At 38.9% G+C, this 22412-nt stretch overlaps 2 protein-coding genes across 7 annotated transcripts in view; one reads left to right on the top strand and one right to left on the bottom strand.

Moving 5' to 3' along the window:
• GRXCR1 (glutaredoxin and cysteine rich domain containing 1) overlaps positions 1–13882 on the bottom strand; it is a 349214-nt gene extending 335332 nt beyond the window's left edge. For all 4 annotated transcript variants that reach the window (XR_009533590.1, XR_009533588.1, XR_009533591.1 and 1 more), the window contains exons 1-2: positions 13577–13882; positions 12552–12622 (exon numbers count right to left, since the gene is read on the bottom strand). The gene's annotated coding sequence lies outside the window, so the exon portion shown is untranslated. The remainder of the gene's footprint in view (positions 1–12551; positions 12623–13576) is intronic.
• A 358-nt stretch (positions 13883–14240) lies between these two features.
• The window catches only part of ATP8A1 (ATPase phospholipid transporting 8A1), a 238334-nt gene continuing 230162 nt past the window's right edge, over positions 14241–22412 (top strand). For all 3 annotated transcript variants that reach the window (XM_060110533.1, XM_060110538.1, XM_060110544.1), the window contains exon 1: positions 14241–14573. In XM_060110533.1, coding sequence (XP_059966516.1) covers positions 14525–14573 — 49 coding nt within the window. In that variant the 5' untranslated portion in view covers positions 14241–14524. The remainder of the gene's footprint in view (positions 14574–22412) is intronic.

Here is a 22412-nt window from a genome sequence, read left to right on the forward strand (position 1 = left end):
AATAATCAATGTATTTAAGAGAATTTTACCTATTAGAAAAATATTTCATCCTTGTGATTCCAAACTAAATTGACAGGGCTGAATAATTGATTTAGTCAAAGAAATTATGTTGAGATTCGCCAGTATTAGAAAATTTAAGAAAGCCTAAGACTTATTTTTATAAGTTAAATTTATCCTATTTTAATGGTTACTTAAGTACTTGGAAGGCTCTTTCAGGTGAGTAAAGGGCTTAAAAAGAAAACAAAATGTCCCAACTTAATAAGCGTAGTTTAAAATATTTAAGGGAGTTTTCGTTTATGAAAAGAATCAAACATTAACACCTCCTTAAAGTAATTCTTAAAATTTGCTACATTTTTAAGTAGAATAAAATTAAGTTGAATTTCAAAGCTTAAGAAAGAACTATGTTTTTAATATATAAATTTAATACATTTAATATTAAATTTAAAAAATAAAGTTTGCTTTGGATAACCTTTTCGGGATCCAAAAGCCATCCTCAAGAACGCGGAAGACTAACATCGACAAGATGGCCACAGCAGCTTTGTAATATGGTATGCCACCCTTCCCTCACAGTGCAGTCTGTACACAACTCAAAGACTGATGCTTCCATAATTCTATTAAGTACCATCTCTCTTCAGAGACCTCTAATTCTTTAATTTTTCCCTTTTCTGATTTTAAAGAGAGACAAAATGGAAATAGAAGACCTTTCTATGTGTTTATTTCATCCATTGATTTTTTGAGTCTTGTTTTCACCCCTAAGATTTTCTTTTTTAATTTTTATTAAATTTGTTTAAACTGAAAAAAAAAAGTTCACCCATTTTTCCCACCCCCCAACAACCTTTGTCTCTTGTAGCCACCAATCTGATCTCTGTATCTATGAGCTTATTGTGTTTTTATTTTTTGTTCATTTGTTTACTTTTAGATTCCACATATAAGAGAGATCAAATGATATTTGTCTTTCTCTATCTGACTTATTTCACTTAGCATAATGCCCTGGAAGTCCATTCATGTTGTCACACATGGCAAGATTTCATTATCTTTATGGCTAAATAATATTCCATTATGTCTCTCTCTCTATATATATGCAATTTCTTTATGCATTCATCCATTGATGGACACTTAGATTGTTTCCATATCTTAGCTATTGCTAATAACGTTACAATGACCATAGGAGTGCATATTTATCTTCAAATTAGTGTTTTTGTTTTATTCAGATAAATACCCAGAAGCAGAATTGCTGGACCATATGGCAGTTCTATTTTTAATTTTTTGAGGAACCTCCATATTGTTTCCCATAGTGGTTGCACCAATTTACATTCTCACCAACAGTGTATGAGGGCTCCTCTTTCTCCACATCCTCGCAAAACTTATTTCTTGTCTTTTTTATAATAGCCATTCTAACAGCCGTGAGGTCATTATCTCATTGTGGTTTTGACTCGCATTTCCCTGATGATTAATGATATTGAGCATCTTTTCATGTACCTGTTGTATTTTTTTGGAAAAATGTCTATTCAGATCCTCTGCCTATTTTTAACTGGGTTGTTTGTTTTCTTGCTATTGAGTTGTATGAATTCTTTTTATATTTTGGATATCAGCCCCTTATCAGATATATGATTTGCAATTATTTTCTCCCATTCAATAGGTTGCCTTTTCATTTTGTTGATGGTTTCCTTTGCTGTGCAGAAGCTTTTTAGTTTGATATAGTCTTACTTGTTTATTTTCGCTTTTATTTCTTTTGCTTTTGGTGTCAGATTCAAAAAATCAGTGCCAAGACCTATGTCAAGGAGCTTACTGCCTATGTTTTCTTCTACGAGTTTTATGGTTTCAGGTCTTATGCTCAAATCTTTAATTCATCTTGAGTTAATTTTTGTGTATGATGTAAGATAGTAATTTGGTTTCATTCTTTCACAAGTGGCTATCCAATTTTCCCAACATCATTTATTGAAGACACTGTCCTTTCTCCATTGTATATTCTTGGCTCATTTGTCATAAATTAATTGACCATATATGTGTGGTTTTATTTCTGGATTCTCTATCTTGTTCTATTGATCTACGTGTCTGTTTTTATGCCAGTACCATACTGTTTTAATTACTATAGTTTGAAATCAGGGAATATGATGCCTCCAGCTTTGCTCCTCTTTCTCAAGATTACTTTGGCTATGCAGGCTCTTTTGTGGTCCCATACAATTGTTAGGATCATTTGTTCTATTTCTGTGAAAAATGCAATTGGAATTTTGATAGAGACTGCATTGAATCCATATTTTACTTTGGGTAGTATGGACAATTTAACAATATTAATTCTTCCAATCCATGAGCATGCAATGTCTTTCCATTTATTTGTGTCTTCTTCAATTTCCTTCATTAATATCCTGTAGTTTTCAATACACAGGTCATTCACCTCCTCGGTGAAATTTATTCCTAGGTATTTTATTCTCTTTGGTGCAATTGTAAATGGAATTATTTTCTTAATTTCTCTTCCTAATACATTGTTATTAGTGTAAAGAAATGCAATCAATTTTTGTGTATTTATTTTGTATCCCACAATTTTATTGAATTCATTTATTAGTTCTAACACTTTTTGATGGAGTCTTCATGGTTTTCTATATATAATATCATGTCACCTGCAAATGTTGACAGTTTTACTTCTTCCTTTCAATTTGGATGCCTTTTATTTCTTTTTCTTGTCTAATTGTTCTGGCTAAGACTTCCAATACTATCTTGAATAAAAGTGGTAAGAGTGGACAGCATTGTCTTGTTCCAGATCTTAGGGGAAAAGGTTTCAGCTTTTCACTGTTGAGTATGACGTTAGCTGTGGGATTGTCATACATGGTCTTTATTATGTTGAGGTATGTTCCCTCTATACCCAGTTTGTTGAAAGTTTTTATCATAAATGGATGTCAAATTCTGTCAAATGATTTTTCTGCACCTATGAGATGATCATATGATTTTTATCTTTCATTTTGTTCATACGGTGTATCACATTGATTTGCAGGCGCTGAACCATTTAAATGAATGGAATAAATCCCATATGATCATGATGTATGATCCTTTTAATGTATTGTTGAATTCTGTGTGCTAATATTTTGTTGAGGATTTCTGCATCTATGTTCATCAAGGATATTGGCCTATTATTTTCCTTTTTGTGGCATCCTTGTCTGGTTTTGGTATCAGGGTAAATTTGGCCTCCTAAAATGTGTGTGGAAGAGTTCCCCCTCTTCTATTTTTTGGAAGAGTTTGAGAAGAATTAGTAACAATTCTTCATTGAATGTTTGGTAGAACTTACCATGAAGCTGTTTGGTCCTGGACTTTTGTTGGTTGAGAGGTTTTTGATTACTGATTCAATCTCCTTGTTAGTAATCTGTCTGTTCAGATTTTCTATTTCATCATGATTCAGTCTTAGTAAGTTGTATGTTTCTAGGAATTTATCCATTTCTTCTAGGTTGTCCAATTTGTTGGTGTATAAATATTTAAATTTTATTTGCCTTTAAAACAGGAAGTCACCTTAATAACTAAGAACTTATCAACAATTTATCCCTCTAATTTCTACTGTACTCAATTCAATATTATATTCAATTAGCATTTAATAAATTCTTTGCTAAACTCCATCAATTTAAAACCTACTTCATCAAGACTGTTTCTAAAATAAAGCAAACTCTTTTCCTTTTTTCTTATAAATATTTAAAAACACAATTTGAACAAAACATAGTTTCATTATTATGTCCATGAAGAATTCCAGGATTTTAATAATGCGACTTGAGAATGATTTCTGAGATTTATGAGGAAGCCAGAGAATGCTGGCTGCCTACCCTCAAAGGCATCCTCTCCTTCCTCATTGGTATCAGAACCTCAAATTTTATCTAGGTACACTGCCAGCTGAATAAGAAACTAAATTTACCAGCCTCCCTTTTAGCTAGGGGTGGCCATGAGACTGAGTTCTGGCTAATAAGATTTAAGCATAATTTCTTTGGAGACTTCAGGAATGGATGCTTAAAGAGATCTTTCTAAGCCTGCTGGGATCTCTTTTTATCTTTATTCCTTTTCCCATCTTCCAATGTGGATGTTATAGCTGGCACACCAGAAGACAGCTAGGACCATGAGGTGACCTTGAGGATGGAAGCCATATGTTAGCATGCAGAGCAGGAAGGGAAGACCCTGATTCTTTGATGCCAGTGTGGAGTTTATCTTCAGGCTTCTTTTATATGACAGAGAAATAAACTCCCACTTCATATAGATCACCATTATTATGGGTTTTCTATTATATACAGTTGAATCTTATTCTAAATGACATAAGAAGACATATTTATTTTAACATTTTAATAAATATACTAATCAACATTCTTGCAGCAAGTCTCTTGAAACCCATAAATAGAATCCTGCATTAAAATTACATATTCAACATTCCTGCCATCTGTCATACGAATGAAAGATTAAGTAAACTTATGTTATTTGACTATACAAAGAAAGGCAATATTGAGGGAAACACCTCTTGTACCTAAAATCATTTAATTTTACGTCACTCAGAGTATAAAAACAGGTTGGATGCACCAGATGATAATAGCTAAAATTTGTACAGTACATTATAATAAATTATCTCATGTACTTCTCACAACATTCTGATAAAATAGGTATTATAATTAGTCCCCTTTTACGTATGAAGAAACTGAGGCATAGAGAAGTTAGGTAACTTGGCCAAAGTCATACTACTGGTAAGTGGTAGAACCTGTATATGAATCTAGCTGTTTGATTGTAAAGCCTGCATGTTAACCCACTAGCCAATCTGAGGTTCTGAAAGGTTTTTTTTAATGATATTCTCAAAATCCAACTACTAGAAAGAACCAGAACTGAGATGCAAACCAGGTCTTCTGATTCCAGTTCTTTTCATTAAGTCAGGATTGATACTAATGAGGTTTTTAGATTAATCATACATTTTTTTTCAGACTACTGAAAGCTATAGTAACATTAAAAGATAAACAAAACACTTCTGTTAATTAAGCATATGCTAAAATATAACATACACTTAGCCCCTTTCAAAGAAAGTAATGAAGGTAATCTCCCCTCCCTGAATGTCAGAATTTCTGGTTCAATAAAAAATCGACCCAACATCTAAAAAGTTCAAACATAAACATATCTATATCTATACTTATATCTGTAACTACACAGAGAAGATTATCTTTTCTTTTCAGATAAACAGACTATTGTCCTTTACTCTCCGTAGTCCCATAAGTATTATGAAAAATGTCTCATGTTACATTCAAGCTTAATTTTTAAAAAATCATCATTTCCTCTGTTAATTGAACAGATCTTTGACGTCTCCATCTTGATCTCTTTACTTCTACTGTAATTCATGCTCCGTATTGTTATCACCACAAAAATCTTTTTAAAACACAATTTTATCCTGTGATACCTAGGGCCTACTGTAACTCCCTTTCACCTTGTGCGTTCATTCTAACACCTTGGCTGATTTGCATGGTCCTCCATAATTTGGTTCCCATGTAGTTGTTCAAATCTTCTCAATATTTCTCAACCTACAGGTCTCCCTCTTCCTCCTTCACTGTCATTTTAGATCAAGAGCAAGTCAGGAGACTCATGGACACAGAGAACAGATTAGTGGTTGCCAAGGGGGAGGGGGTTGGGGGAGGGATGGAGTGGGAGGTTGGAGTTAGCAGATGTAAGCTATTACATATAGAATGGATAAACAACAAGGTCCTACTGTATAGCACAGAGAACTATATTCAATATCCTGTGATAAACCATAATGGAAAAGAATACTAAAAAAACATATATATATACGTATGTGAATCACTTTGCTGTACAACAGAAATTAACACACACACACACACAAAAGAGGAAGTCAGAAGAAGCCCATGCGGGCCAACACTAGGCACAGGATCAAACCAAGGGGCACGAGAAACCTTGAGGGGCTATGCAGGCAACAGATTGCAGCCACTTCAATTATATGGCTGCTGAAAGCCTGGGAGGCAAGCTGGAATCAGAATAGCATGGATTCAGGAACAGGAGGAAAGAGGTTCCAATTTAACAGGCAAAGGTCCACTTTTAAGAGGTTAGACTAAATGAAAAACAGACAAGAGAACACAGGCAGGGAAGAGGAGCTGACATTTCAGGACTAGATCCAGAAGCAGATCTACCCAAGAGGTCCAAGCCTCTGCTCCTGTCCTTGGCACTAGCTCACTTCACTCTTGCCTCTGGAATGTCCAGCTTCCACAAGCGCTGAATCTATAGCTGGTTTACCTTCTTTACGCCTTTTCCTTATGGTGCTTTCCCCCTGGCTTCTTTCTTTAGAGTGAATACTAAAATGTAATCCTGAGTTAAGTATTGATTCTCTTTCTCCATTTGGTAGATTTCCTCAGAGTTCAAAGTTGGAAAGAATCTACAGTGATAAATGATTCCTCTTTCCAGCAAATGTTGTTCCTGAGAATTTCTGGGATCAGAGGGAAAAAAACAACAACATTGTGATTTTCCAATATATCTGCTAAACACTGCAGTGAGTTATGAACCTGAGCAGAGGATATATAATCCAAGAGGCCCAAAAGCAATCAGCAAATATTTCACATTTGATAGCTATGGCTTATTTCAATTCAACAGGACACCATCTTGTTTAAGTCTGGCATTCTTTCCAAAATAAAGTGATGGAACTACAAAATGTATTTCATAATCATATTTATGTCATTTACTGCTATATTCAATTTTTAATAAACATTCCTTTCTTTCAATACTTTTACCTCATTATTATCACCTCTCCTCCTTTGAAATAACACCTAATATGACATGGCAAGAAAAAGAAGTGAAATTTTCTTAGGAGTTTTTTCATTTCCAATATTGGCTTTCTGGTAAACATCAAAGAAATAAATTATAATAAAATTTCTTGTCTTCACTGGTTATCCTTTTCATATAAGAAACATGACACCATTTTCAAGATAAATGCCATAACATCCAGTAGAAATAAAAGTTAATGTCTATTTTCAGATATATTATAAAGGTACATATACACATTTTTGAAGAGTTCCAGATATAAGTGTGAAAGCCCAGAAATACTTGGAAGTACAATCAATATATACAGGTGTAGACTATCTTTCCATTAGAATATGATATACAGTTGTGATTTTATATTTATTTACTTACATAACTATTTGATCATAATTTTTTATTGGTCCAGAACCTATTGGTTTAGCTGACCATTCAATCTCAAATACTCAGCTCAGTATCTAGAACATGGTGGGCACTCAATAAATTGCACTGAATGCATGAAGAAAAAGTATCTCTAGTTATACATAACAACCATACCAAGGGGCAGGAGGAAATTTCTGGAAATGATGGATATGTTTATTATCTTGAATGTGGTGATGGCTTCGTAGGTGTTTATATGTATGTCCAAACTTATTAAATTCTATACTTTAAACATATTAAGTTTATTGTGTGTCAATTATACCTCGATAAAGCTGCTTTTTAAAATATCAGAATTCATGAAAATACTACAGTAAATGTATTATCCATGAAGTATATTTTACAATAATATTTTACAGAGACTCAGCATTACTGGAATGTTGTTTTGTTAAGTTTTGGAAAAGAAACAGCACTTCTAAATTAAGAATTAATTTTCACTTCCTGGCTCTGGTAGGATGGAAATTTTTAAAGTAAAAATCATGCCATTTGGGCCTCCCTGGTGGCGCAGTGGTTAAGAGTCCGCCTGCCGATGCAGGGGATACGGGTTCGTGCCCCGGTCTGGGAGGATCCCATATGCCGCGGAGCGGCTGGGCCCGTGAGCCATGGCCGCTGGGCCTGCGCATCCGGAGCCTGTGCTCCGCAACGGGAGAGGCCACAACAGTGAGAGGCCCACATACCGCAAAAAGAAAAAAAAAAAAAAATCATGCCATTTAATTAATCTCTTGTCAGTTTGAAATGATAAGTCTGAATTCAAGATCTCAATACCAGGATTATTTTGCCTTGAACGTTCATTTACTTTTTGAGTAAAAAATTCAGTAAATGTTTTTTCTGAAAACTTGTGTGTGAATCAAACACTATTTTAAATGTACTGGAGTATATTTAAATTTTTTTTTCTATTAAGAGTCTTTTCATATAAAACAAATCAACATTTTAAATCTCATTTCATTTAAACAGGAGCAAAATATTTTCAATTATAGTGAAGAAAAAAATCATTGTACTATTTTTTGTTGGAAATTCCCACTATATGAAGAAGATAATAATGTTTAAAGACATTATAACTTTGACTTAAAACTTTGCTAACGTGTTTGCAAAGAGAATAGTAAACTCATGAGAAATGAATCACAGGCATGAGAGAAAAGTATTGATATTAACATTATGAGTAAGAATAAGTGACTAGATTATTCAGTGACAATGGATTTAGAGCTTTTGGTTGACATCAGTTTGTCTTTTGTTTTGTTTTATTTTTTCATCTGGCATTTCTTATTCTGATTAAATTCTCTTGAATATTCTGATGGTATCTGAGTGCACTTTTAAAAACAAGAGTGCTTTAAAGACCACATTAATACAAAAAAAAAGCAAAATCCAAATAACCCCTATTGACACTTAAAAAAAAAAATCTTATAGTTAGAAAATGCAAACAATGCAGAAAAGTATAAAATAGGAAAAATAGGAACCTCCCTCCTCACTACCCCAGTCCTTCCACCCAAAGGTAAATTACTGTTTTATGCTTTTGTATAAAATAATATATCTATATAATTCATTTATTTACCAAAGTGAATCATATTATACACCCTGTTTTATTACAGGCATTTTTTTACTTAATATATTTTGATACTCTTTCCATATCAGCACATGGTGATGACTACATTCTTTTTGCTCCTACACAATGCTTCAGTGAATATCTTTGCACACACATCTCTGTGTTATATGGGTTTTGTTACAGTGAGTCCAGCAAGAACAAGCTACTCCAATCAGTCAATTGTTTTAAAAATTCGATCACTTGATTTTAACAAAAGCCAATATGGTATCCAGAAGCTTCTTCTGGTATCAAGTACTTCATAGCAAGTATGTTCTAAATTATTTCATGACAAAGTAATATATTCCAGTATACATGCTTATGAAGGGTAAAACTTATTATCTATTCAAATAAAATACTATCTATTCTTTGACTTATTTCCAGTCTCCAATCTTAAGGAACCAGATCATTCACAGTACACTCATTTTTCAGTTCATTCATTCATTCAACAAGTATTTATTGATCCTGTGACATTTGACACACATTGTTCTTTTTTTTTTTTTTTTCCCGGTACGTGGGCCTGTCACTGCTGTGGCCCCTCCCGTTGTGGAGCACAGGCTCTGGACGCGCAGGTCCAGCGGCCATGGCTCACGGGCCCAGCCGCTCCACGGCATGTGGGATCTTCCCAGACCAGGGCACGAACCCATGTCCCCTGCATCGGCAGGCGGACTCTCAACCACTGAGCCACCAGGGAAGCCCATACACCGTTCTTAACGTTAGACAAACTGTAATAAGTAAGACAACAGAGCAAGACCTATTTATCATAAATAGGTAAACCAACAAACAAGAAAACTTCAGAGATAAGTGCTATGAGAAAAACAGACTAAGGCAATGTGGTGGTGGCTGGCATTGGGGAAGTGGGGCAATATCAGCTGGGGTGGGCTGGGATAATCTGAGCCCAACGACCAAATAAGGGGTAAAAAGAGATGAGCCCGAGACGCAGGCAAGGGCAAGATCAGAAAGGGTTTGGGCTTCAATCCAGGTGCCGCCGGAAGCCACTGAAGTCCTAAGAAATGACATAAACTCATTTGTGTTTTAAAGAAATTAAAATTCATTTGTTTTTTAAAATAATAATAATGACATTGACTCATCCTAAAATAATAAACTCATTTGTGTTTTTAAATAATAATAACTATAAATGGGTGAAAAAAGTAAAAGCAGGGAGGTCAGTTAGGAGGCTACTGTAGGTGAACAATGATGGGGGCCTGTACAAGGTAGAGGTGGAGATGAAATGTGGATAGAAGTAAGACATATTTTTAAAACTGAGCCTAAAGAACTTGCTGGTGCACCGGAGCGGTGTGCATGTAAACGATGGTGACAGAAAAAGAGCAATCAAGATGGGAAGACTTGGGGAAAATGCCTTACAAGCCCAACAGCATGATAATATCCTAACCATACCATAATGATGTCATAATAATCTCTTAACCATAACAGTATCTTCACCATCCATTGAATCAATATACCAACTACACACCAAAGGTAATAAGCATCTTTTCTTACAATAACCAGGTAGCTTTGCGACTAGATAGAATTTTATGTTATATCTTAACCTCAATTTTAAACTAAAAGATATAATTATCTAAACTTTAAGATTAATTTACCCCATTATTTTGTGCTTTTGCAAAAGAATTTAGAATGTAGTTGCCAGCATTATCCAGCATCTGTATTCTGTGGTCGTATAGTACTCAACTTTGCATTCCTCCTTCGCAAGCAGAAGCAGGGTTCTCAAGTACATCTCCAACTACCTTCAGGATGTAAGTTCCCAAAGCACTCCTGGGTATATCATAAATTAGTAAATTAGTGAGCATGCCTCTGTCACCTAGTTAACTATGATTTCCTCCCAAGAAGGACCAATTCTTAATTCTCGGTGTCCCCAACAACAACAAACTCAAGGCAACATCACGTAATTAGTAAGTGAAAACCCACCAAGATAGGAATATGCTCAACATCTCTTTGACTTGCTAGACTTGATAATTTTAGTGGCTCACACCTCTAGAGACAATTTTCTAAACAGCTGTATTAAGATATAATTCACATAACATACAATTCCCACATTTTAAGTGTACACATGAACATATCTACGAAACAGACTCACAGATATAGAGAACAGACAGAGGTGTGGTTGCCAAGGAGAAAGGGGTCGGGGGGAGGGATGGACTGGGAGTTTAGGGTTAGCAGATGTAAGCTATTATATATAGAATGGATAAACAACAAGGTCCTACTGTATAGCACAGGGAACTATATTCAATACCCTGTGATAAACCATAATGGAAAAGAATATGAAAAAGAATATATATATGCATAACTGAGTCACTTTGCTGTACAGCAGAAATTAACACAACATTGTAAATCAAATATACTTCAATAAAATTAGAAAAAATAAAAATAAAGTATACAGATTCTCAGTGAGATCCCTGTAGTCCAACTGGTCTTTTGGTTCTCCCCAACCATATATGGTCTTCTATCATTCCATTTCCTTAACCATTCATTAAAAAATCATAATTGAGCACTTAACTATATGCCAAGCATTCCGACCTGGAATGATGTTTCCTTTTCACTTCTACAGACTTAACCCCTACTTCAAAACCTAGCTCAAGTATGTTGATCACCCAGCTCTTGGAATCTCCCCTTCTCTCAGTGCTTCTAGTGTTGCTGCTGGCCTATTTGGCATTAAGTGTCAGCCATCTTGTTACACAGCTGGTTACTTTAACAAATGCATTAAGTGTCTTTGTAACTTAGCATTCTGGATGGGCACTTCACACATGTTATGCATTCAATGGATACTTTGTGGAGGATAAAACCTGGCCCTTGGAAAAGTTATTCTTGAATAACCCGCTTCCTTCTAAGTCCATCAACAGTGCAGTCGCAGGACCTGAATGTTTTTAAACGATCTTGCTGACATTTGAGTTGTATTACAGGTTCTGTGACAAGGTCATGTTCCTGGCACCAGAGTTCCCTGCCAGGGGCTAGCACACGGTGCAATGGAAGATGAGGAGATCTGAGAGGACTTTGAAATCAAGCACATGCAGATTAGTACAACATTCAACATCAATCAGGGTTCTGAACCAATAAAAACATGTGTGCTTTCTAACAATCAGAAATGAATGGTTTTTCAGAAATGAGTTCGGGGAGGGTGAGATAGGGAGGGTGGGAGGGAGATGCAAGAGGGAGGGATTATGGGGATATATGTATACGTATAGCTGATTCACTTTGTTATACAGCAGAAACTAACACAACATTGTAAAGCAATTATACTCCAATAAAGATGTTAAAAAAAAACTGGAGAAAACAAAACAAAACAAACAAAAAAGAAATGAGTTAGGTAGGATACTCTTGCCATTATGGATAAAGTGATGGCATAATTTGGGAAAGGACACACAGTGAGCTATGGACTATATCATGCAATGTTCTTCTCTGTATGAAAGACTCTTGTCATTTTCTGTATGAATGATGTATGTTGTCAACTTTGCTGATGGGTTGTTAATGGGAAACACAGACATGTATAAAATAGATTGGTCTATAGAAAACAGAGGTAATCTCTGGAACTCCAGTTAATTACTATCTGTAAATAAGCAGAACTGAACTTCATTTCAGGGTCCATAGGAATTACAAAGGTGATTGCTCATAAATCAAATACTGGTATGCTGCTGTGCACTGATTTTGAATAAAAGCTGGTTCTGGCTTTATATAAAATTCTAACTAAAACGTTAATCACAAAAGCACTGCATTTTTCTCTGGTTTCTGTTCACTTACTTTTAGAGCTGATTTTTTAAAACAATTTCCTTGTTGTACTTACCCTTTTAATTTTTTTCAGATGCATGTTCATCAAGCCAGAGGGAGTCTGCTTTATACAAGGAGATCCTGGACCTGGAAGGAATAAAAAGGGCCAGTGATGACTGTCCTGAAAAGGCTGTGTGTTCATTTCCTACTTTTAGAAGACCATACTTGTAAATCAAGACCATCACTGAAATAAACACCTTTGAGTCCTGCTCTACCCTGCAATGTTTCATGAACGCTGGAAATACATTTTCTTTGTTCTAATCCCAGCCTCTGAATCAGAGCCAAGTAGAGTGGGTTCTTCATAAATATATACTGAGCGCCTGACTCAGAATTAATGTAGGGCAGGGCTCTGATTAGCAAACGCTACTTGCAGGAGACAGAGAAAAAAACACAAATGGAGATAAGATGCTATCAGCAGGTTTTATTTTTTCTTGAGGCTTGGGAATAATCACTTATCTCTCTGTTCAAACCTTTCCAGATCTCTCCCTTCAGGACCTGAAAGAAGTTCACAATAAACGCCTCCACGTAAAGCCCTCTTCCACCGAGTGCTGGAAGTAGAGCACAAGATGAGAGAGGCAGCAAATTGTTTCCAACTCGATTTATTCCTTTCTCGCCATTTCAGCGGCTCGCCACGACCTATTCAATATATAAAACCTTACAGCCTGGGGATATGGGAACATATGTATATGTATAACTGATTAAATTTGTTATAAAGCAAAAAAAATAATAATAAATAATAAATAAAAAATTTAAAAATTAAAAATTAAAAAAAACCCTTACAGCCTAACTTAAAGATGAAATCAACAATAAATAAAAACTACCGTACTTGTTCTGATAACTTGTTAGCATAGATCTCCTTATACAAAATAAAAGGTAACGAAGTTACCCTTCTTTGTAGGATATGGGGCAAACTAAAATTTAATGTATTTATGGACTTTATACTAGGCTCCCTCTCCCCTTTTCAGGTAAAACTACTGCTCCCAACTTCCTGCATGCTTGACTAAAAGCAAAAACCCAAACAAAAAAGTCCTTTTGAAGCACCTGGCCCAACAGTTGACTTTAGTGCAAGTCCAGAGCTTTGTCAGTCTGCAGAACACGCACCAGCTGGATGCACCCGGCCACTCGCAGGCCGGCCCCAGACGCACATGAGCACCATGGGCAGAGGAGCCACCAGCGCCCGAGGACCCCGGCCTCAGAACCTGTTGCTCGTGGACCAGGCGGGTGAGCAGGTGCGACTCAGGTTGCGAGGGCTGCAGGCGGTGCAGGTAGGCTAGAATTGCACCCGGGGGAGCCAACACGCAGTGCCTTCCCACAGCTCTTAGCCCTTGACGCCTCAGGCCCTTTCGCCGCTCTCCAGCCCACTCAGACCCAACCCCACTTCCGCACCACGGGCGACTCCATTGTTATTAAAACTAGAGGGTGGCGGGAGAGGATTTGCAAGGATGCAGGAGCCACAGTACCCCTTCCTCTCTGGCCAAGACTTGGAAGAAGCAGAAAAGCGTTGAGAAAAGACAGAAAGAGCCGAAGCCACGGGGAGGGACGAGGGCGCCTGTGGTGAAAGAGGCCGGCATCTGCCCCTCCCCCCTCGGGGATGGTACGGTCCAAAGCAGGGCGGGGCGCAGGAGGCTCTCCGGAGTCTCTCCCCGCCCCTCTCCCGTCTTCCCCGCAGCGCTGCAGTTGTGCGAGTGAGGGGGCGCCCTGAGGATCCCTGCCCTGGCGCCAACGCCCGAGCTCCGCCCCTCGCCGCGCCGCTCCCTCCGCGGCTGCAGGCAGAGCTCTCTCAGCTCTGCGGACGCCGCGGTCTTCATTACCTCCTCCTTCTCCCGCCGGTGTGCGAGGGCCTCGCCCGGCAGCGGCACTGTCCTGGGTGGGCGGTTGGGCACGCGCGGCTGCTGAGCGATCGGCGCGGGGAAGCCAGATCCTCCGCCCGCGCGGCGCCGTGACAGTTGCAGAGTCAGGTCTGAAGACCCACCTGCGGCGGCCGCCGCGATGCCCACCATGCGGAGGACCGTGTCGGAGATCCGCTCTCGTGCGGAGGGTGAGTGGCTGCCGCAGCGCGAAGCTGGGTGCGGAGCGCGCGCGGGGGCGGCTCGGGGCCGGGGCCAGCCGAGGGTCAGGCGGTGAGAGAGAGAGAGAGAGAGAGAGAGAGAGAGAGAGAGAGAGAGAGAGAGAGAGTGTGTGTGTGTGAGTGTGTGTGTGTGTTTGCGAACCCTTCTCCCTGCGCCGCCTTCAGTGCAGACCATTTTCCAGCTGCAGAGCCCTGAAATTGGTGTCCTCGGAGGGATCCCCAAGGCTCGCTTTACACGGCGTGACTGTTGGGTTTCTGCGCTCTCGCCCTGCCCACCTCCCTCTCCATTAGCGCACAAACCACTCTGTCTCCACTCTGCTTCTCCATTCTAGGGAGCACAGCCCCAGCCAGCCGCCCACATTTTTGCAGCCCCCATATCACGGCTCCCCGGGAACTGAATCTGCCTTTCCCAGGTTGCAGGATCCTTTGATCCACAGCCTCTCGCCTCTCCGAGCGGGAGGAGCCTTAATTGGGCTTGGGCGCTCAGCCGGTGCTGTGCATTACAGTCTCTGCAGTTCCGCCTCCTGCAGCGGAGTCTCACCCAGCTCCCGTCTGAGGTTTTGTTTTTCCCCTTACCTGATACCTGCATTTTGGCCAGCTGAGCGGACTTTTTAGCAAGGTGGAAGCCGTTTTCTTTGCTCCACCCAGGGCCAGATGTTGAATGGCTACACTTGTCAGCAATGAGCAACAGATGCCCGAGGGTAAAGGCCAGTAAGCTTTTGGAGGGCCTAGGCTGTCTTCATCCTCTGATGAGCCCTCAGCATCCTGCCTAGCATGTGGCAGTCAGTTGGTAAACATGTTTTCATTTTGTTCATAGCGAAGCCAAAACAGTGCATATCTGGAGCTTTGTTTTATCTTTCTGTCACATAAACCCATACTTGAATCCTATAAATGGTGGCTCATGTTCTCACAACATCACTGATGTTCATCCTTAACCCCCGCCCCCTCCCCCCTTTAATGTTTGGCAAGTGGTAAAGTGATTTAAGAAAAAAGATACAGATTTTAGGAGAATTGGATTATAGGGGTTTGAGACAGGCCATTTTATTATTTTTCCTCCTCAGAGCCCCCATGTTAAAAATGGGGGCTCTGAGCTCTAGTAGCTATGATTTTCGGATTACAGCACTTAGGAAGTACTCAGTGAAATTGCTATGGGGAGAAGGCCACACAAGAGTCAAAACTAACCTGTGTCCTACTTAGGGATTTTCGTACACTCTTATTGTCATTTGTAATATCATGAAAAAATATACAGGGCACCTTATAGATGTACATTGAATAAATGATAGTGCTGTCTTTAAATGTACACAGTAAAAATGTGTAAATTCTTTTTTTACACTTCTGAGTGAAGTGCATTTTCTTTTTTTTCTTATTTATTTTTTCCAGTTTTATGGAGCTATATTTGACATATGGCACTGTATAAGTTTAAGGTGTACAGCGTAATGATTTGACTCACATATATCATGAAATGATTATCACAATGAATTTAGTGAACATTCATCAACTCATATAGATATAAAATTAAAGAAATAGAAAAACAATTTGCTTGTGATGAGAACTCTTGGGATTTACTTTCTTAACAAATTTTATATATAACATACAACTTCCATGTATAAACAATTATATTTATCATGTTGTACATTACATCCCTAGTACTTATTTATCTTATAACTGGAAGTTTGTACCTTTTGACTGACTTCATCTGATTTCCCCTCCCCCCATACCCCACCTCTGATAACCCCCAATCTGATCTCTTTTTCTATGAGTTGGTTGGTTTGTTTGTTTTTGAAGTACAATTGACCTACAATAGTATGTTAATTTCTGTTACACAACATAGTGATTCGATATTTCTATGCATTTCAAAATGATCACCACAATGTCTAGTTACCATCTGTCACCATGCAAAGATATTGCATAATTATTGATTATATTCCCCACACTGTACATTTCATACCCATGACTCATATATTTTGCACCTGAAAGTTTGTACCTTTTAATCTTCCTCACCTCTGTCTCTACCCCCCACTCCAATTCCCACTGGCAACCACCTATTTGTTCTGTGTATTTATGATGCTGTTTCTGTTATGTTTGTTCACTTGTTTTATAGATTCCACATAGAGATGAAATCATTCAGCATTTGTCTTTTTCTGACTTATTTCACTTGGCATAATACCGTCTAGGTCATTCCATGTTGTCACAAATGGCAAGATTTCATTCTTTTTTATGGCTGAGTAATATTCCATTATATGTATACATACGCACACACACACTGCATCTTCTTTATTCATTCATCTACTGATGGCACTTAGGTTGCTTCCATATCTTGGCTATTATAAATAATGCTGCAATGAACATAGTGATCCATATATTTTTCTAATTAGTGTTTCTGTTTTCTTTGGATAAATACCCAGGAGTGAAATTGCTGGATCATATGATAGCTCTATTTTTGATTTTTTGAGGAACCTCCACACTGTTTACCATAGTGGCTGCACCAATTTACATCTGCACCAGAAATTCATGAGGGTTCCCATTTCTCTGCATCCTCACTAGCACTTGTTGTTTGTTGTCTTTTTGACAATAGTGAATGAATTTTCTTAATCATCATTTGAGTGAGCCATTCAGGTAATGAAAATATAGTGGTAATACTGGGATTGTTCTTTCAAATAATAACGGTTGATGGATTCTATATCATGGGAAATGGGAAAAGAGAAAGGACCAGAAAATAATGTAAAACCTGTGCCATATGAGAGGATTTCATTAAGTACTGAGAGGTTACAGTATTGTTTTTGACTGGCATGTATATTTTTCAAAAAAAAATTTTTTTTTTTGCGGTACCTGCGCCTCTTACTGCTGTGGCCTCTCCTGCTGTGGAGCACAGGCTCCGGACGCACAGTCTCAGCGGCCATGGCTCACGGGCCCAGCCGCTCCGCGGCATGTGGGATCTTCCCAGAAAAGGGCACGAACCCACGTCCCCTGCATCGGCAGGCGGACTCTCAACCACTGCGCCACCAGGGAAGCCCTCAAAGCATTTTTACAAAGATTACCTTATAGGACCTTACAGTGCTCCTGGAGGTTGGTGAAGATGGTCCCATCTGATAGTTGAGGAAACTGTGGCCCTAGTGGTTGAGGTACGTGTCAAAGGTCAAGTAGCTAGTTCAGTGACACATTTGAATTAACAGCTTTGGAAAACAATGACTGGTTCTTATTTAATCTTTGTATTCCCTGTGCATCCAGCCCAGTGTCAGGGGCATAATGGCACTTGGTGAATGACCCTTACCCCCCGTGTTGGTTGGTTCAGTTTATTATGTACTCAGCATTTTGCTCTGGACTGTGGTGAGGACAGCATCAATAATGACCCTGTGGGCTGGCAATGTGGCTCACTGCCTGCCCTGCCCACACTTTTCTTTCCTAAGGAATAGTCTCTTTTGACAGCTCCTGCTGCCCAAAGGCCTTGTTCTGAACGGCAGCATCCTTGGCTTCAGTTGGTTGGACCACGGCAGACTCCTGACCCAAGAGCAGAGAATCCGTAGGTGGCTCAAACACGTGTAACCTTGTGTTTTGGCTCAGAAAGATGCTTTGTGGTGATCATCTCTCCCATGGGAAGAGTTAAGCTTAGAGGCTTAGAGTGAATGTTGAAGCAGAAAGGGGCAGAGGAGAATAGGCTGGTAGAGGAGAGAATGGCTGGCTGTAATAGGTTGTGCGAATGCTGCTAGTATGAGGAAACAGAAACTGCGTGAAGAGAGGAAGGTAGGAGAGAAAATGAACTGGATGGAGAGAATGAGGCAGAGAGACACATGCTGAGAGAGGGTGGCCAGTCTCTGGAGCACCTCCCTCCTGACTCTTTTAGTCCCAGTTCCCAAGTAGCCTTAGAACAGGCTCTTTTTTTCCTTGAAGTGACTTGAATGGGTTTCTGTTCCCTGCATTCAGATTGGCCAGATGCATGGCTGTTCTGTGTGCAAGCTATTTACAACCCAATTGAGGAGAAAGAACTTCCATGAAATAAGAAATAAACAGTCTGGGACTTCCCTGGTGGCGCAGTGGTTAAGAATCCTCCTGCCAGTGCAGGGGACATGGGTTTGAGCCCTGGTCCGGGAAGATCCCACATGCCGTGGAGCAACTAAGCCCGTGCGTCACAACTACTGAGCCTGTGCGCCACAACTGCTGAGCCTGCGCTGTAGAGCCCGTGCTCCGCAACGAGAGAAGCTACCGCAATGAGAAGCCCGCGCACCACAATGAAGAGTAGCCCCCACTCACCACAATTAGAGAAAGCCCATGCACAGCAACGAAGACCCAACGCAGCCAAAAATAAATAAATAAATAAATTTATTTTAAAAAATAAAAGAAAGAAATAGTCTAACAGGGGATGTTATTAATTAAACAGCATGCCTGCTACGGGTAACAAAGAGCTGTGGCACATCAGACATAAGAACACGAGGTCTGCTGAGCAAACATTCCATTGAGAAATGATTTGAAATGAGTGCTCACGCAGTGCTTTTCAAACTTTAAGATGCCCACAAATCACCTGGGGATCTTGTTAGATGCAGCTTCTAAATGGGTAGGGCTGGAGTTGCATTTCTGACAAGCTCACGGGTAACGCCGGGTGATGCTGGCCTTCAGGTCACAGTCTGAGTACCAAGCTTCCAAGATAATGCCATCTATTTCAGTAGTCAGGAGGGCATTGAGGGTGGAGAGTAACCAATTGAAAAAGCAGTGAACATGACCGTGGCTTATTTGAGAGTTCTTAAAGAAACTGGCCAGGAACAAAGGGAAACTTGGGAGGAATAGGATGTAAATTTGGATAAGTAAATACTTCTAGATTACAGAGCATTTTAAATGCCAAGATGAGTCATTCAGATTTTGAATCAAATATCTGAAAAGGATCTTAGAGTTCATCTAATTCAATTCTCATGCAAGCATGAGGCCAATGTATAATACTTCTAACAGAGCCAGTTAGGAGCCAAATCATTATAGGGGAGTGACATCCCCAAACAGTGTCTTAGAGAGATAAGCCTGGAAGTATGTTGGATGGTTTGGAGGAAATGACACTGTAAATACACTCTGTTGTTTTTAAAAAGAGTCTAAAAATGACAAAGGCCAGGATTAGTATTGGAGTGGAGCAGTGACACTGAGAAGGGAGGAATTAGAGATATTTCTCAGTAAATCATTAACGTGTTCAACAGATATCTGTTGAACTCCTACAAGTACCGTTCCAGATACTTGAGATACATCAGTGAACAAACAGAATAGAAAAAGCCCTGCCCTGGAAGTGCTATCATTCTAGTGAGGCAAGAGACAAAGCAAACACAAAATATTAGCAAATTATAGACTTTGTTATGTGGTAAGTACTGTGGGAAAAATAAAGAAAAGGTAAGATACATAAGGTTGGTGGATGAATTGCAAGTTTAAATAGGTTGGTTAGGCTAGCCTTCATTGAAAAGTTGAGGTGGAGGTGGTGAAAGAAGCCTGGTGGGAATCTGGGGAAAGAATGTTCCAGACAGGCCCCAAGGCAGGAGAGAGGATTGTTAAAGGAACAGGGAGGGGGAGAAGAGTAGGAAACGAGGTGACAAAGGTCACATCATAGGACATAGTGATATAGTGAATATACTACAGGAGATTCTGAAGCAGTAATTTCAAATTTTAATGTTTACAAGATCCCAGGTATCCCATTAAAACTGCGGTTTCTTGGGCTGCCTCATGACTATTCTGTTGAGTAGATCTGCCATGGGACTGCATTCTTAATGAGCTGCCCAGAATATTCTGGTGCAGGTGAAACATTTTAAGGAACTCTGCTTTATAGTCTTGAACCTGATTGATTGGGAAGATCTATTAAAAGATAAGGAAATTGAGAAGGAGGGTCAGTACAGTACGAGAAGATATACATCCAAATTTTGAAGTGATTGGGGGACATCCAAATGGACATGTTTTGAGGATACTTTGAAATTTGGAGGTTAGATATGGGTAAAACCAAATGGGAATCTCAAGTTCAGAGATAATAGTTGAAACCCTGATAGTAGGTAAATTTGCCAGAATGCAAGACTAGATAAAGCAGAAGGCTAAGAATTACAGGTCTCTTCACTTTCTACTCCAGCTAAATCAAATAAGTCTCTGAATTCAGCATTAGGAATCCTAGAAACAGGGACTGAAATAACAGTTCACACAAAATAGAATTTTTCTCAGTCTTGTAAAACTAACATGAAGGCAGTCCAGGTCAGCTATGTCTACTACGTAAAGTCATAAGGGACATGGGCTCCTTACGTCTTTCTGCCTCATCATCCTGAGTATATAACTTCCATAAAGTCATAACCTGGTTACCGGATTCCAGCCATTGTGTAGAAGTCCCAGGTAGGAAGAAAAAGGAAGGGTGTAAGACCAAAGGGTTTTCTTCAAAGTACCACACAAAGGCTAATGCTTATTTTGCATTGGCTCCCTTCTGCAAGGGAAGCTGGGAAATGGAGTTTTCTATCTGGCACATTACTCAGTGTTTTATTCCTAAAAGAAAAAGGGAAAATGGTTATTGGGTTGGCAACTGACAGGTACCATCACCATCAGATTGTCAAAGGCTCTTGCTTGAATAAAAGAGGTGTTCTAGAGCTCATAATTTACAAAATATGGACCATTATTCGAAACTAAGGAAATGCACACACAAAAAACACATACCTATCCAATGGTTTGCATTTTCTTCTGTTGAATATTATGCTAAAATGTAAGACATTCATTTGATTATGTAAAACATGTGCTAAGTGATAAATCTAGAATTCATCCTAGGGACTGTTTTCCTAGACTGGTCTGTGTAAATGACACCTTTAAAATGCTTGTAATTATAAAGAATACTACATTTCCTTTACCTAAAAGATAACAAAAGGAGCATGGAGATAATTTCTGCAAGAATTGTTAAAAGGAAACTTTTAGAAGGCTGTTTCATTTGTCCAAGTAAAAGATGACTAAGATCCTTTGTTCCTTTAGCAAGCATGTATTATGCATCTGCTGCGTGCCAGCTAATTGAATGGTGGGACAAAAAGGTGTGGTGAATGAAGGATGCCCCAAAGTAACCATGGAAATGAGTTAAAAGATTTACAACTGACATGACACTCTTTCACAGAGAGGGTGTGTGAACATAGTGATGCTTCATGTGATCAATATTTGAGAATTCCCAATACATGTCATTTTGCTAAGTGTAATCCTGGAGATATTAAGTGTGGCAGAACTAAATTATTTTAGGTTTTCTAGTCTATAGTGCATCATTCTTTTTTTTTTTCATTATATCATTTCAAAAACAATGAGAACTGAATCATTTGCCTACCTTACAGCCATAGGAAAGTTTGCTGAGATCAGAGTGTACTTTTGAAGTTCGTGAAATATTTGCTCCCTGGGTCTCTATTCACATAGTTTCACCAGAATGTGAGTAAAGGCAGCAGTTTCATTCTTTACTCCTCACTGGAACCCACATCTTCCAGTACTCTTATCCTCTGGGTAGTAAGCTCCCTAAAGGCAGAGATTTTTGTCTGTTTTGTTTACTGATATACTGAGGACATTGCCTGGGGCATAGTAGGAGCTCAGATATTGGTTGACTTAAATGAATTTTATGACCTAGAGATGAGATGACCTACAGATGTGTTATAATCAGACCTACCTGATATCTTCCTACTGGAACCTGAGTACCACAAAGGGAGCGATGTTTTTGTGATCTGTTCACTGCTGTATTCTCTGCACTTAAAGCTTTGCCTGCCATATAGTCGCCCTCCATGTTTGTCAGATGAACAGGTAACTGTTTGTTTTTAATAGAAGAGCTTAAATTTGTTCTCTTGACTGTAGAAG

Source organism: Mesoplodon densirostris, chromosome 1, assembly GCF_025265405.1.
Source record: "Mesoplodon densirostris isolate mMesDen1 chromosome 1, mMesDen1 primary haplotype, whole genome shotgun sequence".
In the NCBI taxonomy this organism is placed as follows: domain Eukaryota; kingdom Metazoa; phylum Chordata; class Mammalia; order Artiodactyla; family Ziphiidae; genus Mesoplodon; species Mesoplodon densirostris.